This window comes from Vidua macroura, chromosome 5, assembly GCF_024509145.1.
Source record: "Vidua macroura isolate BioBank_ID:100142 chromosome 5, ASM2450914v1, whole genome shotgun sequence".
Lineage (NCBI taxonomy): Eukaryota > Metazoa > Chordata > Aves > Passeriformes > Viduidae > Vidua > Vidua macroura.
The window spans coordinates 28456308-28473187 of NC_071575.1; the positions used below are offsets into that span (position 1 = coordinate 28456308).

The following is a 16880-nucleotide window of genomic DNA, read 5'->3' on the forward strand; positions in this document are numbered from 1 at the left end:
CAGAGAGCTGTGGGAGAATGAACTCATTTCTCTAAGGAGAGGTAGTGGCATAGAAGATGCAGTGTTTGTCTGATATTTTCATTCAGGACACTGGAGCAGCAGATCTCTGATTCATTGCAACCCATTTCTCGTCATAGGAGTGTGGGCTGGGATCATCTTTCAGAAGTCATTGCTTCTGGAGCTGAAAAATGGGGTCAGAAATATGGGAAAGCCCCCAGTAATTAGCGAGATCAATTGGGAACAGTTGATTTCTAGGAAGCACCCCTCATTCCCTGACTGACCAGCCATTGCCCTTGGTTGTGTTTTGTCTTCCAGCACTCTCTCCAAGTGTTGCCACGCCACGGTGGCCCTCCTGTACCCCTTCACCTGGCAGCACACCTACATCCCCGTGCTGCCACCATCCATGATCGACATCGTGTGCTCGCCCACCCCCTTCCTCATCGGCCTGCTCTCTAGCTCCCTGCCCCGCCTGAAGGAGCTGCCCGTGGAGGAGGTGAGTCCTGCACCCACACCGTGCTGTACTCGAGGTTGTTCCCTGTGGGCTGAGCTGTTTTCTGGCAGCTGGCAGCGCCAGCGAGCAGAGCTCTCATCCTCTGGCTACCGTGAGTGTGGGGTAAGGGCAGAGGTGGAAGTTCCCCCAGGCAGACAAAGGTCTGTGCTCTGCCTTGGCCACAGCTTGGGAAGGCAGGGGGCTGGAATCTCCCACTGTGGCGCTGCTGCGGGCAGGAGATGGTTTTATTACAGTTTGTACTGGTTTCTGCACGGTGCTGTCTAGGGGCTGCGTGCAAATCCTGTCAGTCCTAAGTGTGATTGCTACAGCCTGGCCAGAACAGCTGCCCCTTGGGTTAACACAGGTGCCTTATGATAGCAATAAATAATTAAGAATTGGATTCCTGAGGCACAGGGGTGAGCACAGCAAGGCTGAATGGGATGAGGGAGGGATTTCCCTCCCTGCCTCCCAGGAGAGAGCAGTGCAGCACACAGGGAGAAAGAATGAAGCTCTGACCCTGCTGGGTGATAAGGAGCAATGGGCCAGGCCTGGAGCACAGCCTCCTGCTGTCCAAGCTGAGCTGTGGTTTGCAGTGGCATCCCCTGAAAGTCACAACACGGGTTGTGCTCTTGGGTCATGCTAGGTGCCTCCTCCAGCTGCAGTGGAGGGTAGGAGGAGCAGAGAAGTGTTTTCTCCAGAGCAGTTACAGATTGAGATAAACTCTGGTGGTGGAAATAATTACTTTCCCTTTTGATTCTTGCTCTTTCATTCTTAGGTCCTTGTCGTTGACCTTGTAAATAATCGGTTTCTGAGACAGGTGAGCAGAGCTAATTCACGTCCTTTTCTCCCCTTTCTCCTCCATAACTTAGCTCTGTCTGTGTTTGCTGACCTGCCTGGCTGGATGGATCACTTTCTCCCCACTCAAAAACCAAGGCAGGGCTTGCAGTCAGCAATGTTACAGGGGTATATATGTGTATATGTGTAACATCAGCATCCCAAACCACAGCTGTTGAGGACTGAATCATTGGGAATTACCTATTTCTCTTTTTTTTTAGAGGGAAAAATGGTGGCACTTGGACACTATGGGTCCTTAAATGTCATCCTATAAGGCAGAGGGCAGAGCTGGAAAGTTTTGGCTCAGCACTGTCTGCTGGGGAGCAGTGTGGGTTCTTCCAGCCTGTGTCTGTCAGTCCATCTCCCATCACATACTCTGCCCTGAGTGGGAAGGGAGGCTTGATGGTTTTTTTAAATCCTTACTGCCTCAGGAGCTTGTGGTTCCTCACTCCAGTCCTTGCACTGGATGGGTCAGAGGCAGGAAGGTGGTACATGGGAGCCTGTGTGTCACTCTGCAGGCAAGATTGCCTGCTGATTTTCACTTCCCTTTGTTGTGGGAAGGGGAGGAGGAAGGGAAAAGGATAAATGAGCAAGCATACTCCTGGCCCAGGAGGCTCTTTTTTCCTAGAGCTCTTTGGCAGACGCTGAGCAGCGCTGGCAGCATGGGTCTCTGCTGGGGCTCAGCCCCGTGACTAAGATGGGATGAGTGCTCCTCCTGCTGTAGGGAGCAGCTGTGGGCGAAGGCCCAGCCCTCCCACAGTCCTTGCTTGCCAGCTGCCTTAGCTCTGGGGTAATGCTTTACCTTGCACCTCTCTTCTGAAGGCTTCAGCTGAATCAGCCAGGTTTGGTAGCAGCTCTGCACAGTCACTAGCAGTTCCTTGGCTCCAATGCTCCCTGGGAATTCCTTATGCCTGTGTAAGAGGTTTGGTGCCTGAGCAGAGACTCTGCTCACCTGGCCACATGCCAGCATTGTTCACACACCTCCTCTTTGTGGCAGGGCCAGTGCTCGTGGGCAGATGCTGAGGCCACGGGTGAGCCCTGCCCAGTAGCCTCTTGGGTCAGACATGTAAAATTCTTCCGGGATAGGGGAATATTTAGGAAAAGACACGCCCTTTCTCCTTCCTCTTGTGCTTCTTGATAGTACTGCACTGGGTGGTGCTGGGAATGTGCCAAACATATTACAATTACGCCTTCTCCCTCTTCTCACAGTTCATTTCTAGTGCTCCCTCTGCTGTGCTGGGGACAGGGTAGGAGAGGTTTTTGTCACAGCCCCAGTCCCTGAGGAGGTGGCTCTTTCTTACAGATGGAAGATGAGGACTCCATCCTGCCCCGCAAGCTGCAGGCTGCCCTAGAGCACATTTTGGAGCAGAGGAATGAGCTGGCAAGCGACAAGGAGGAGGGCCCTGTCAATGGCAAGCAGGGTAAAGCACAGTGCCTTTCAGCTTAAAACCATGTCCTTTCCTGCCCCTTTCTTGTCTGTCACTTCTTAGAGGAGAACTAGGCTTGTACTGAATTTAACACCACAGGTATTGGAGATAGATCAGGATTTTGGTTAAGCTACATGAAGTATTCCAGTGCACAGGGGACAGTTCTCTGTGTGAAGAGCAACAGTACTTATCTCTCCCAGCTCTGGCCATGCTTCCCTTGCAATTGCAGTGAGCCCCTGTACTCCTTTTCAGAGGGGTTTCATTCATTCCACTCTGTTGTTGGCCATGAGTGATGCAGGCTCCTCCAGGGGACAGGCACCTGCAGAGCTGCAGACTTGGTGATTGCCACGTGGCTTATGGTGACTGGGCTGGGACAGCTGTCACAGCTTATGGTGACTCTTGGGGGACAGTATGGGCATCTCCTTGGTGCAGAGGAGCCTGGAAAATGTGCTGGTTTTGGCTGGGACAGAGTTAACTCTGGCTGGGACAGAGTTAATTTTCTCCATAGCTGGTATGGGGCTGTGTTTTGGACTTGTGCTGGAAATGGTGTTGATAATACAGGGATGTTTTAGCTGTTGCTGAGCAGAGCTCATACTAAGCCAACACCTTTCTGCCTCTCATCCCACCCCACCAGTGAGTGGGCTGAGGGTGCACAAGGAGTGGGGAGGGGACAGAGCCAGCTGACCCCAAATAACTAAAGGGATGTTCCTCATGGACTCATGCTCAGCATATAAAGCTGCAGGAAGGAGGAAGAAGTGGGGAGACATTTGGAAATAGGGCATTTTGTCTTCCCAAGGCATGCATGCTGGAGCCCTGCTTTCCTGGGAAGGGCTGAACACCTGCCTGCCCATGGGAGCTGCTGAATAAATCAATTATTTTGCTTTGCTTGCATGCACAGTTTTAGATTAATCCATTAAACTCTCTTTGTCTTAGCCCATAAGTTTTCTCACTTTTACTCTTCTGATTCTCTTCCCCAAAAAGTGAGCACCAAAATAAAGCTTGGTGTCTTTCAAAGTAGTAGCAATTTGGTCTACTTCCATGACAAGCACTTCCTAGGGTGCTCTCTCTCTTGAACAGCTTTTCCTTCTCAGGCTGGATCTGAAAAAAGCCAGGGAATTTTTACCCAGAGATTTTCCTACCACATTCTTACAGCAGTCCTGTAAGTCCTGAGCACTGCCTCTTTATTTTTTCCTTAGAAACCAGCCCTTTGAACGAGGTGGTGTCTGAGGCCTTTGTCCGTTTCTTTGTGGAGATTGTGGGCCACTATTCCCTCTTCCTGACCCCCACGGAGCGAGAGGAGCGGACCCTGCAGCGTGAGGCTTTCCGCAAATCCGTCTCTTCCAAGAGCCTCCGCCGCTTCCTGGAGGTCTTCATGGAGACACAGATGTTTGGGGGCTTCATTCAGGAGCGTGAGCTGCGGAAGCAGGGGGTCAGAGGTGAGGGGCTCCAGCTGGGCTCTGCTGTGCTGGAAGCTGCTGTTGCTGGAATGATGTTTATTCTCACAGTCCCTCATGTCCTCTTCTTGTGTCTAGAGGAAAAATGGGCTGGATTGGTCATGGTTCTTCTGTCTAGTAGAAAGCTTGGATGCTCATCTCCTTCCCAGAACTGCTACTGCAGTTTCACTCCTGTTATCCTGCAGTCCCAAAGGCTCTACTGGCAGCTGAAATTTTTTATCTCTGCTGCTACTGGTGCTGGCTTAGCAGCTTCCTGATGAGCATTAATAAGCAAGGGATGCTTGAATAGGTGGCTGAGTAAAAGAAGTAAATTCTGCATGATGATTCCTCAGATGATGTCACTCCCTGGGCTTAGCTGCCTTCGTAGCAGAATGAAGGGAGGTACATTCTGTACCCTGAGTGAGGTACAGCAGCTCAGTCACCTTTGCAGGAGGGAGGGAGGGGGCAGAATAAAGCTTCTGTGCCAAATCTGGCCTCAGCTGATGGAGGAGATGGGGTGAGTTGTTCTCTCTCCTGTGCAATAATATGTGGGTAAGCTGAGACAGTACACTTTCAGATGGGCATTCTTACTTGGATTTATAGAGACACAACATAAAAGCTGTTGATTTCTGTCTTTCTGCAGGTCTGTTTGAGGTACGGGCTCAGGAGTACCTAGAAACACTTCCCAGTGGGGAGCAGAGTGGAGTCAATAGGTTCCTGAAAGGCCTAGGTAAGGAACCAGCAAAACCCTTGGCTTCCCGAGGGCTGGGATTCTTGTTGCCTTCAGCTTGGGTAGCACAGAAGCTGCCCAAGGGTGACAGGGCCAGTGACTATGTGTGGCATCCAGTGCCTGGCCATGTATCCCTGTGCTGGCACGCTGTTGGCTCTGGCTCTGGTCAGTCACTGTCTGGAGGCTGGTGAAGAATCAAAGATTGGGCCATGAGCTGTATCTGTGTCTTCTAAAGGAGACAGGTGGGTCTGAGGAGGCAGTGGAGCAGCCAGTGACTTGGGGATGGTGGATGCCGGTCTGATGGGACGATTGACAGAGTTATCATTGCCTTCAGGTTTGCCCTTAGGGATCAGCAGTGGGAACTGCCATGGGGTATTCTAAGATTGAATCTATTTTCCACTGTAAGGGGAACTAGCCAAGAGCTCCAGACTGAGATTAGAAGTCCTTGATAAGTCATTGGACACTGTGGCTGAGTTTGGTCAGGTGTTAAGATCATATCCCTGGTCCTCTTGTGTGTTCTTGGCCATTTAAGAGCAGTAGTGCCTGAGGGGCTGGTGTGCCCTGGACAAATGGGCTCTGGAGGGTGTGCCTGGGAGCTTTCGAGGTCCCAGCCTGCAGCACTGCTCCCAGGGAAAGGGCAGAGTTCTGCAGGCCCCTGCTTCCAGCTTTGCAGAGCAGCTGGCTGTGGACAAGGAGCCAGGGGTGACAGCAGGGCCAGTACACTGCACAGGACAGAGGTGGTGGGAAATGACACTTGTTCTGCCTGTTACTGTGGGGAGTCCATTTTCTTTTCTCTGTCTCTTCAGGCAGCAAAATGAAATTCCTCCACAAAAAGTAAGAGCGAAGCACATCCTCATTCCACAGAAGAGAATGGCTTTACCACTTAGCAGCAATAAATCAGACTCATCAACCATTCCCATTGAGCCTGCTCCCAGGAGCCAGCAGCCTGGGGCACGCTGGCCACGGCCGGGACGCGCTGCACACAGCCGTGGTGCTGCAGGAAGATGGGATGGCTGCGGGGCTGCCGGGACAGGCTTCTGATTGTCTACAGTAGCAAGCACTGGACCAAACACTCTCTCTGAACTCTGCACTAGCACGTTGCAGGCATCCCAGTGGATTGGATCTCTTAGCTAGTCAATTCTTTATTTGGTTGTATTTTTCTATTTATATTGAGGTTAGAACAGTTATTAACCGATGACTCTTGCCCTGCCTTCTCTCTGCCTGGTGCTGCAGGAGGCCGAAGTGGGACTCCCATGGGACTGAGCAGGCAAACAGGGCGTGGAGGGGAAGAACAGAGATGTATGAAAGTAGGTTTCTGCAAAGCAAGGACGCTGAGGGCTGCAGGGATGATGTGGACTGACCAGGAGGAGCTTCCAAGCAAGGGAAAAGGGTGAGGGGGAACCACTAAACCTACTGAGGACTTGATGGGCCAGCCAGCTCCCTGGGTGGCTGTACCAGGGGGTCTTGGCACGAGGAGAGGCCTTTCCTCATGCAGTGTAATTAAAAGCGAGTTGTGTAAAAGGCACATGGATCAATGGTGTTTTCATGGAAAGGGATGAGCTTTGTCTTCCCACCGTCCCACCTAGCGCCAAGCATGAGCCAGAGAGGACATCAAGGACCCTTGACCTGGCCAGGCCCTCAGCTTCCCTGTGAGTCTCAGAGGCCAGGTGGTCTCCACCCCTCACCTGTCAGCTCCAAGGTGGAGCTCACCTGCAGGATCTTGTCTGGGAGACCTGCTTCCCAAAAGTCAGATGGGCTCTCCTCTGCTGTCGTGAGTGTTGCTGCTGGGAAGCAGAGTAGGGAACAGGCAAGGGCAGAGTGTCTGCTCCTGCCTTTTGTGCTTCTGCCTCAGCAGGAGATGGGACCTCCTGCTCCCCTCTCCTCTGTCTGTGGTGACCTCCTTCAGTAAGGAGGTGTCAAGGGAGTTGAGTGGAGGTTGAGGCAGGGTGAGGGCTTTTTTCCAGCTGGTGTGAAGGCTGTTACACTTGCACTGCTTGTGAGGGTAAGAGCACCTGGAGCATCCTTGAGTCTGCTCTTTAGAGGAGAGTCTCTTTCCCAGCTGCTGTGGGGTTGCAGAGTGAAAGCTACATATGGGTACTTTTGCTGCAGCTGTGCTATGCTGGACGGCACAGGACTCCCAGAGCCTTTGAAAATGATCCCTGTGCTCTTGTGGTCCACGGGCCTTGCCAGGTGAGGGGACCTTTCTGACCAGCAGTGGGGTTCAGAGACCTCACCTGCATTCCACACCAGAGCAAGAGCGGTGGGTCCAGTGCTGCTCTGTGAAGCTTTTGAAGCCATGCAACCAGGTAAGTTGGGCAAATGGCTCTGGGTGGCCCTGCTTGAGCAGGGACATGGCCCAGGTGACCCCCATAGGTCCCTTCCCACCTCAAACTCTCTGTGGTTCTGTGGTGAGCACAGTAAATGCTGGACAGCCATGGTGTCACACCAGGCAGGAGGCAGGCAGGCAGCACCTGCAGCTCTGTGCCCCCCAACTTCTGTGCAGAGACAGGGGAAGCAGCAATAGAGGGGCTCAGAGAAGCCAGCAGCATTTACTCCCCATCCCCACCCAGGGTCAGGCTGCCTCAGAGGTGACTAGGTGGAGGGTAGGGGGCCTGCCCCTTGGGTATGCTGAACAAAATTGGTGCCACTTCAGAGTCACAGGAGGTGGTGGTGGCTCATTGAAGGGAACTGCGGTGGGGTTCGAGGTGAATCAAATGCTGTGCTTTGGTTCTCGTTTTAGAAGGAGTTTTTAATGGAAACATTATGAGGTTTTGCAAAGCTGGGGTCACCCCCACACGTGTAAAGGTAGCCAGGATGCCTGCAAAGCTCTGTGGGATGCTAAATAAAGCTGATCTGTGGCTCGGCTCCAGCCTTCAGAAGCAGGTCTCCTACATGGTCCCACACTGCCAAGCCTGCTTCTGGGGACTCCACGTTCCTCTCCTTAAGTAATGTGGGACTTGGCTTTTCTTGGCAGGAGCTGTGGTAAGGAGCAGGGAGGGATCCCAGGTTGCCCAATGCTTAGCTCAGCTTGAGTTGGTATGTGAGCATGCTGAGATACTGGCAGCTTTTACTGCAATAACCTAATGGCTCCAAATAAAAAGGCTTGTGAAATAGCCCTGTTTGCCTCATTGGGGAGCTCCAAAGGGGCTCTGCCAGCACAGGGCTCCATGACCACTCAGTAAATTTATTGGCTGCTCACAGGAAAGTGGGAATCAAGCCTATATAATGTATAAAATCCAAAGGGGGTGTTAAAAAGCAGCAGCAAGAGAAGTACAATGAAAGAAACATTTACAACTGAGTCATTAAGGATTTAAAAAGAAACTTGGACAGGAAGTGTTGATCTCCAGCTGCAGGACAACCTCTTCAGCTTTAGTTTGAGCTGTGCTGTTCCGAGATGAGGGCATCATCTAAGCCCTTGACTCTCCATCTAATGGCTCTGTATGCTTTGGAGGAAGCCACCTGTAAGGAAAAGCCATAAGACCATCTGTGCTGGGTGTGACCATGGGTCTGTGTGTCCTCCTATGGAGGCTGCCAGCAGAAGGTGACCAGAGGAAACTAGGGACAGAGCACAAACACTGGGGATGCCCTATATGCTATACACACACACACACACTGTACTGTACACAAACATTAAACTTTCCTATTCTATGTGCCAGGGGTTTCCTGCACCAGCGCTGGGTCTCTGTTTAGTAGCCTTGGATAAGTTTCTGCTTCATGACCATGCGTATGTGGGTGTGGGCAAATGTACTGGGGCAAGAAGCCAATCTGGGGACAGTACAGATTTACTAAAGGGTGCTGGAGCATCAGGACACTGGTTAAACATTAAAAGCTGTGATCTCTGCTCCCTGACAGTTCCTGCCTAATTAAACAGCTCTCACACACTAGTGTGAGCAGGTCTGCAGGGCCCATGATGTACAGGACTGCACTTGCTGACTCCCAAGCTACTGGCTAAATCCCAAGCTCTGTACCCCCTCCTTGGTTTTCCAGCACAGGCTGTTGGTGTCCTGTGACAGCTCAGGACACCTGTGAAATCCCAACCCTCACAGAAAGTTTTGGGAATGTCCCATCCACCATGCAGTTGCTGATTCTGTAGCTACTGCTGGCAGGACAGACAGCCCTGGGCAGTCAAGAGACTACACCCAGCCCTGCATGGGGCAGTCAGATTTGGGCTTGGAGTGTTGCAACCAAGGGGGTGTGTTTGCACTTTGCTGCATGTGGAGATCCCTGTTGCCAGTTGTCAGGAGACAGAACTCACCTCTCTGCCTGGAGACAGATTTCAGGTTGCAGGTGCCAGCAGGCAGCTTGCAGGTGTAGAGCCCCAGGCAGCCACCACAGTCAGAGGGCTTCTGGCATGGCTGGGACTGGATGCTGTGGCAGGAGTGCTGCAGAGAGAAGGGAAGTGGTGGCTGCGATGCCTGTGGCAGCTGGGACCAGCCCAGTCCCAGCTACATCGTCACTGCAGTAGCAGCACAAGCAGCTCACTGGGGTCTAGAGCAGCAGCTTCGTTGCAAGGAGCTGGAGAAGCTGGGGCCCAAGGAAGTGCTGCCAGGGACAGTTCATTACTGGTTTTGGCTGGAAGCACTCTAAGCTGGCTCCCACAGCCACAACACACCCCTGCAGTGCTTCTGCTCTTTTGCTGTGGTGGCACCCGCCCCAGCTAAGTGGCATCTGGCACGGCGTCACCCGGCACTTTGTGGTTAAGGCAAGGTCTACTAGCGTGCCACCAAAGTGTGTTTTGGGTTTGATAAAGGAGAAGTTGGTTATTTGTGGGATGCAGTGTTGAGCCCGTGGAGCAGATTTCCCATGGGCAGAGAAAGGTTGTGCCTCCTTCAGGGCAGTGCTGAGAGGAGCTGTGCCCATCAGGGCATGGCATCCCAGTGGCAGAGCTTGGAGAGCTTTGTTAGCACTGCACAGAGTGAACACTGCAGGGGCTGGGGCTGGGGCAGGAGTGTCCCTGCAGCTCTGAGGGCAGCACATGGGGACAACTGCAGCCAGACCTGCACTCTCCTCCTGAGCTGCTCACAGCCATCGGCTGTGCTCTAAGCCTTGCCAGGTGCCAGCTGGAGATCTGGGGGTGTCACTGCCCCACTCCCTTCTCAGCACCCAGACCTGTGCTGTGTTGAGAAGCCATGTTGTGACTGGCACCTTTACGTGCATCTTAAGAGGAATGGCCTCGAAAACACCTTTTCTACCTGGTGTTTGCAGGATCATGGCATGCTCAGCATGTCCTGCTCCTGCTTTCCTGTTTGATCCTGACTGGTACCCCACTCCCCCTGCAACCCCCCAGCACAAACCCTCTCCCTTGCTGTGCTTACCGTATCGCTGTTGAACTTCCCGTAGTCCTTCAGGTGGTGGCTCAGCCTTGCCATCCTGCTGCGGGAGGGCTGCAGTGGGAGCCTCCAGGGCTTGCCAGGGGCAACCTGCTCCCCACTGCCCAGGAGAGCTTTGGCCATGGCCTTGCTGAGGGACCTGGAGCTCGGGTGTGCCTCTCTCATCACTTTCCATGCGCTGGCCAGAGGGTGGCTCCTCTCTGAGCCCTGCCCAGGCAGCTTGTCCCCTCCATCTCCAGGTGGCCAAGGGGCTTCTTCAGGGAACCCAGCCCCTGCCTGCCTCTCCAGGTTGCTGGCCTGGCTCCCCAATGTCCCAGATAGTGCTGGGGCTGAGCAGAGCAGCACCAGGAGGAGTGTGGTGACTGCCAGTGCCTGAACATTCATCCTCAGGTCCTGCCTTTGCTCAGGGTCCTTCTGCCTGGACAAGGCTGTTGCAGTCAGTAGCAGAGGTGGAAGCTGCTTTTTTCCCCTGACTCTGGATCCAGCCAAAGTAATTTTTATAGTGCAGGGACATACCTCGGGGGCACAGCCCTCTTCCCCCGCCCCTGCTGTGTCCCACCTCCCAGCTTGCGAGCAAACCCAGCTGCTCACGTGGGCCCCAATCCCTCTCCCTTGTGTTCCCAACCATCCGAGCACCCTTCCGCCACAGCCACCCTATCCCTGGAGAGGGATGAGTGCATGGCATCTGAGCACAGAATCTTTCAGCTGAACCACAGCTGCAAACAAGATTTTAGTAAAGGAAAGCTGATGGTAAATGTTGTGTGTCTGATGAAAAGGTGTGGGCTCAGAGGGAAGGAGTTGCTATGAGCCTGGTGGAAGTAGCCTCAGCTGGGAGAAAGGCACCCAGTTAATGCCTCTATCCATTGCAGTGGGAGCTCAGTGGTTAAACAGCAGAGCCCACCCAGGAGAGTGGTGTTAGAGCTGCCCTGATCAAGCTTTGGTTGATCTCAGTGCTGTGCCAGACACCAGGGAGCTGCTCCTCAGCCAAGGGGGTCTGACCATGGTCTCTGGATGAAACGGAGGGCAAGTCTGTACGCCAGGTTTACTATCAGTCAGGTTTAGGAAACAGCCAGCACCAAGACCCAACTCTACTAGAAATCAGTTTTAATGAGTTTCAGTGTTCACTGATCTGTTGGCACCTGCAGTTGCATCCTGTGCTTAGAGAGAGAAGGTGACTTTTCCTCATGGCTTCCATGGGAAATGCCTTGGCTCCCTCTGATCTCTTCCGCTTCAGACTTGACGCTCAGGACTTAAGAAGGAGGAAGGAAGCCCCATGTTCAGAGGAAGGCATGTGGAACAAGGGGCTATCATCTTTTAAAGGCCACCAGCTGGTCCCTGGTCACTCTTCTTTACTTTGTCTTGCCTACTTTCTCCAGGGGCATTGGACTTCAGAGCAAGAAGGTGCAGTGTGTGCTGGCCAGCTTGGGAAGATGGATGAGGTTATCCTACAGTGTCATGTTCCTGCCAGGTGCACTCTGTCACAGGCTGTGATCCATGGGACCTCTCAGATAGGAAAGAGTAAGCAGCAAGAGCAGATGTTGCTGCTGGGCCCAGCTGAAGAGACATGGTCCTGAAGATCCAGGAGTCAATGACAGAGGAGCTACTGTGATAATGAACAACAGTGACACAAGGTGGAGGAAGAGAAAATTCCCTCAATAGAAAATCTAGAAGGCCTGGAGGTCAGAAAACCAGGAGGTCTGAAATACTAGAAATCAGCTTTTCACTCCACAGAAGTTCCCTGGGTAGGGACTTCCTTTCTTGAGGGTTTACTCAGGACCAAAGCAGATAAATGTTCTGAAAACTCAAAACACAGTCCAGTTCTTGAAAATAGGATTGCTGTAAGTGCAATGAGGTGATAGATGAGAAAGCCACAGTGTTCTAGTCCATCTTCCATACCTTTGCCTCTGGCCAGCTCCTGCTCTTGACTTGCTCCTGGCTGACACTGGAAGTGCTGATTTCTGAGGAAATGGGCTCATAGGAGCGGAGAGACAAGCTGGCAGCCAGCAGACCCATCCGGACACACGTGCCTGTGTCATGTTTAGCAAGCATCCCTGCAAGGATTCCTGCCATTAAGCTGTGGAGGGAAAGAAAAGTGGGTTTGAACAAGGGGACAAGAGCTTTGAACATCGGAATGTGGCTGTTCATTTGTAAGAGCTTTCATTTGGACCCAACCAAAACTTACAGCAGCAGAATATGTCACACAGGAAGGCTGAGGTTACAGTGAATGGGTTTTGCTTTTTCTGTATCCATTTTAGAGTACCAAATAGTGTCATTTATTTGCATTTTTTATTCTTCTCATCTGAGAAGTTGAGGTACTTCCCCTTGTACCATGTTTTCTATTCTCCCCAGTTTTCCAGGTGAGGCAGGAGAAAAGATAAGAGCCTAAGAAGGGAAGAATCTAATTTTCCCTGGCTCTCTAGTTATTTTGTCACTTATCTGCTCTTTGCTGGTGCCTCATTATGTCCTCATTAGAGTGGTGCCTCCTCTCCCCAAAGGGTTGGATGGGGTGAGAGATAAAGTTTCTGTATCTATGTGAGAGGGACAACAGGCACAGCTGGAAAAAGAAATCCAAAGCTGAAATTACATTGGAAAGTCAGATTTTTGGGAAATATTTGCTATGGTTTTTCATTTGAGATTTCCCAGTAAAAGTGATGTAAGTGCAGTGTTTGGGATAGATTGGGAGCAACTACTCCATTCACAGCAACTACTGAAGAAATGTTCAGAAGCTAGGAGAGACAAAGGAGAAGGGAAAAAGAATGGAGAAGACAATCACATTTTAGAGGAAGAAGCAAGGACAGGAAAATGTGGTGGCAGGGAGGATTAATAAGCACATCTATGGGGACGGTAAAAGGAGCCCTTATTTTGCACTCCACCTAATTACATCAACATCTTTTTATCCATAACAAAGGCACAGAAGATTATGACTTCCACAAAGTGTTCAATCTCTCAACAGCTCCAGTAGTTGAGAGTAAATATTTGGGGGAGCATCCCCTAGCAATGCCATGTGTGGGCATGTGGTGTTAGGTTGTCATGGCAGCCAGGGGCAAGGAGCAGACAGACACTGCACACATGCTCAGCTCATGGGCAGATCTCTGGAGCTGCAGAATAGCCATAGGGTGGAGGGGAGGCATGAAGTGCCCTGGGTCACTGTTGCTGGATTGCATTGTCCCTGACCAGTGCTTCTAAAGTGTGAAGGTTCATGGGGGCTAAGCTGGGAAAGCATTACATTTTAGATATTAGGAAGAAATGCTTTACAATGAGAATGGTGAAATATGAACAGAGAGGTATTGGATGCCCCATCCCTGGTTATTAGATGGGGCTCTGAGCAACCTGATCAACCTGCAGATGTCCCTGCTTATTGCAGAAGGTTTCAAACTAGATGACCACTAAAGGTGCCTTCCAACCCAAACCATTTTGTGTTTCTACAATAGTCCTTTGAAAGTGCCACCAGGCTGGGCTTGGGACACGTAACCAGTTTATATGCTGTGGAGATGGCTTGTATGTCATTGCAGTGTCCTGGCATTTCCAGTCTGTTTTGGTACTCTTACTCTCTAGAACAGGGATTTCCAGAGTTCAGGGGAGCAGTTGGGGCTGTTAGGAAGAAAAACCCTGGATGAAAAAGGGGGCTATGAAAATTCCCCCATGTGGCTTTGGGGACTCTGGGGAGAGGAATTTCCAGACCAATGTTACTTCAGGAATGGAAGTAGTAATGGGCCCCAAGCTTTCAGATAGGTTTGGAAGGAAAAACAAGCTTCCAGGTTCCCTACTGTAGCTCAGTGGAGGTGGTTGGCAGTGGTGCATTTTATCTCATCTTCGGTCTTCCCTTGACTTTTAAAATGGGAAAGGAACCCCTAAAAAAAGACATTTCATTTACATTATCCTCTAGGAAAAAAAACCAAACTTGTCCTGCAGTGAGCAATACTTGTGTTTTGAGCAGATGGTGCAGAGGGGAGGCTGCGTCCCTGGAGGGGCTGGCTGGGGACACCTGCCTGAGGTAATGAGCCAATCTGAGGTTTCCTTAGGTCAGGCTGACCCCACAACACTCCTCCAGCCCCCATTCCTCTGCTGTTATTACACCTATTGCTCCAAACAACCATTTGGTCTTCTTTGGAGAAGACCAGTTTGCAGCTGAGTCAGCTCACCTCAGAGGTGATCTGGGATACAAACAGCATGTCCTGTTGTTAAGCGGGCTCACCAGCTTGGCAAGAAGTTATTGATTGATTTTTAAGTAAAATATTGAGGACTCTCTATATTTAAAAAAAATCCAAACCACAAAAACCTTTTCATTCTGGACACTGATCAGAGAAAAAAGTGTTACTATGTTGAGTTATTGCCAGGTAAGAGTAGAAAGGGAAAAGGAAATATCTGTCACATACGGACTTTTGGTCTAGCCCAAAGCAATGAAAGGACAGAATCAATTATTGCAACATATGAAGCAAGAAGAAAAAAAAACAACCTGACTGCTACATATAGTTTGTCAAGTTAACAAGGAGCATAATAAAATATTACTCTGACAGACTGAGAATTGATCACTGGGGCTAGGAATAATAGCTGTCATTTCCCACTTCTATGTATGCCGTGTGAACAGCCAGGCCAATTATACAGCAGACTCTTTTGAAGCAAGAGCTTCAAAATTGCCAGAGGCAAATGCAGAACCTGACGAAATGCTTTTACAAGGCCATTTTAGCTTTTGAGTGGCAGTTCCACTTCCATTGGAGAAGTGTGGAAGTAAGGCAGTTAGTTAGTAAGACAGCTTTGATGTAAGGTGGTTTACTTTGCTTTTAGCAGCTCAGTCCAGAGTAATTCAGAATTCTTAGATTGCCAAGAAAGGCTTGGATCTTGAAGAAAAGCAAAACTAATGATGGCAAGCCTGGCTTCGGGGGACATTTTTAGCAAGCAAGGAATCACTGTAACCAGCCCTGGTCTCATCCTTAGTGTCTCTCCCTCAAGCAGCAGTTGCTTTTCCAGTGGAATTTCAAATGAATCCGATTATGACCCTTTCACATGCAGCTGGAGAGGACAAAGCAGCGAGGATATACCTGTCACCAGCTCCTGACACGTTGACTATCTCCTCCCTGCTGATGGGGATGGCGGGGTAGTGGGCAGCACAGAGCCTGGCAGCAGCAGCCTATGGGGGAGGGAAGGGAAGTTAGTGGGAATTGCCCAGGCTGGTAAGGCCTGATGTGCCTGATGCCAGATCTGCAGGGATGGCAAAAAAAGAAAAGGCTGAAAAAAAGGCAATAATCTTTTTTCACGCTTTGATAATTTAAATGAAGCTTCCTGCAAATGAAGCTTGCACTCATGAATATTCACATAAGCACATTTAATTCTAGCTGACTCTAAACACTGCTGCTAGGAGCCAGCAGTACAGGGACAGACAACTTGATTTTCTTTCAGAGCTGTGTATTCCACCGCCCCAAACACATACATTTTCCAGCAGTGATGCCATGTTTCCCAGGACTGCTGCCATGATACCAGAAATAGCAACAGTGCCATATGGTCCAAGAAAGAAGCAATTGACAGCTCACAGTTAGTTTTCCATGCCCTTACCTGATCATGAGCCCCTGGATAAAGGGAGATGTTCCCTCCCAGACTCTTGCCACACAGGAGGATGCCGTGAGCGCCGAGGGTCACCACCACGCAGTGCAGGTGGGCCAGCAAAGGGCAGGCCAGGGCCACTGCAGCCTGGACAACATCCTCCAACCTGGACGGCAGCTCTTCAGAGAGAGGGGAGGGAAGAATGTGCTCTGACTGTAAAGGTCCTCAACCAGCCTGTCTGTGGGCTGACAGCCTATTTATGAACACTTCTACTGCTTCTGAAATGTGGTTGGTAATTTTTTTTTTCTTTATATTATGGGAAACATGGAATTCTCCAGAGTTAGACTTCCACACTGTACTTCTATGCTGAGGAACCCAATTCTCAAGGGACTAAGCGTGTGTCTGTAGAGATCAAAAAGCTGTCTTGAAGCATGGCTTCCTTGTTTCAGTGCTGTTGGATTTCCACCTGCATTTGGTGGGGTGTGTCGTTTCTGCAAAGGGTGGCACTGCTGGAAGAGGTGCCCTCTGAGCACCATGCTTCAGGGACACGTTGACAAACCAGATATTACTCCTGTTTAGGTGATGAAGTGAGGCAAATGGGACCTCTGGTTTTGGGCAACGAGCCATCCCAGGCCTACTGTAGTCTCTGATGGGTCATCAGTCCTTACAGCCCAGAGAGAGATGGCAGTAAGGTACAAGATACCATGAGCATTTATGAATCCCCACTATGTTATAACCCAATTTGCCTGTATTAGTGGCTGAAGCAAAAAATGCTCTTCTCCAGGATCTAGGTTATCTAAAACTCTGACTGACCCTTCTGAGTATTCAATACCTGCTGGCAGAGGGTTCCCAAGGGTCCGATTTATTGCTCTCAGCTCTTGCAGGTTGGGGGAAATGTATGTGAGTGCTTTCCAGCTGTCTGAGAGGAATGGCTTAGAGGCCTTGTTCTCATCTGTTGGCTCATAGCACACTTCAAAACAACAATGCAATTGGTTAGTTAATTAATTAATTAGTGGTTTATCCCTGTGTCAGAGCAGGATGCAATGTAGAACACTTAGCATAATCTGCACAACTAGAGTTACACCTTTAAATTATGAG

General features: G+C 50.6%; 2 protein-coding genes across 6 annotated transcripts in view; one reads left to right on the forward strand and one right to left on the reverse strand.

Moving 5' to 3' along the window:
* Positions 1 to 6439, forward strand: part of DENND2A (DENN domain containing 2A) — a 57148-nt gene extending 50709 nt beyond the window's left edge. Inside the window, exons 15-20 of the mRNA XM_053978002.1 lie at positions 316 to 493; positions 1266 to 1307; positions 2628 to 2745; positions 3948 to 4187; positions 4828 to 4914; positions 5721 to 6439. Of these exons, the coding sequence (XP_053833977.1) occupies positions 316 to 493; positions 1266 to 1307; positions 2628 to 2745; positions 3948 to 4187; positions 4828 to 4914; positions 5721 to 5752 (697 nt within the window). The 3' untranslated portion in view covers positions 5753 to 6439. The remainder of the gene's footprint in view (positions 1 to 315; positions 494 to 1265; positions 1308 to 2627; positions 2746 to 3947; positions 4188 to 4827; positions 4915 to 5720) is intronic.
* A 4892-nt stretch (positions 6440 to 11331) lies between these two features.
* Positions 11332 to 16880, reverse strand: part of LOC128807680 (uncharacterized) — a 28366-nt gene continuing 22817 nt past the window's right edge. For 4 of the 5 annotated variants that reach the window (XM_053978201.1, XM_053978202.1, XM_053978203.1 and 1 more), the window contains 4 exons: positions 16615 to 16752; positions 15795 to 15961; positions 15284 to 15372; positions 11332 to 12318 (listed from right to left, as the gene is read on the reverse strand). In XM_053978201.1, coding sequence (XP_053834176.1) covers positions 12123 to 12318; positions 15284 to 15372; positions 15795 to 15961; positions 16615 to 16752 — 590 coding nt within the window. In that variant the 3' untranslated portion in view covers positions 11332 to 12122. The remainder of the gene's footprint in view (positions 12319 to 15283; positions 15373 to 15794; positions 15962 to 16614; positions 16753 to 16880) is intronic. The other variant, XM_053978205.1, reaches the window with a different exon arrangement.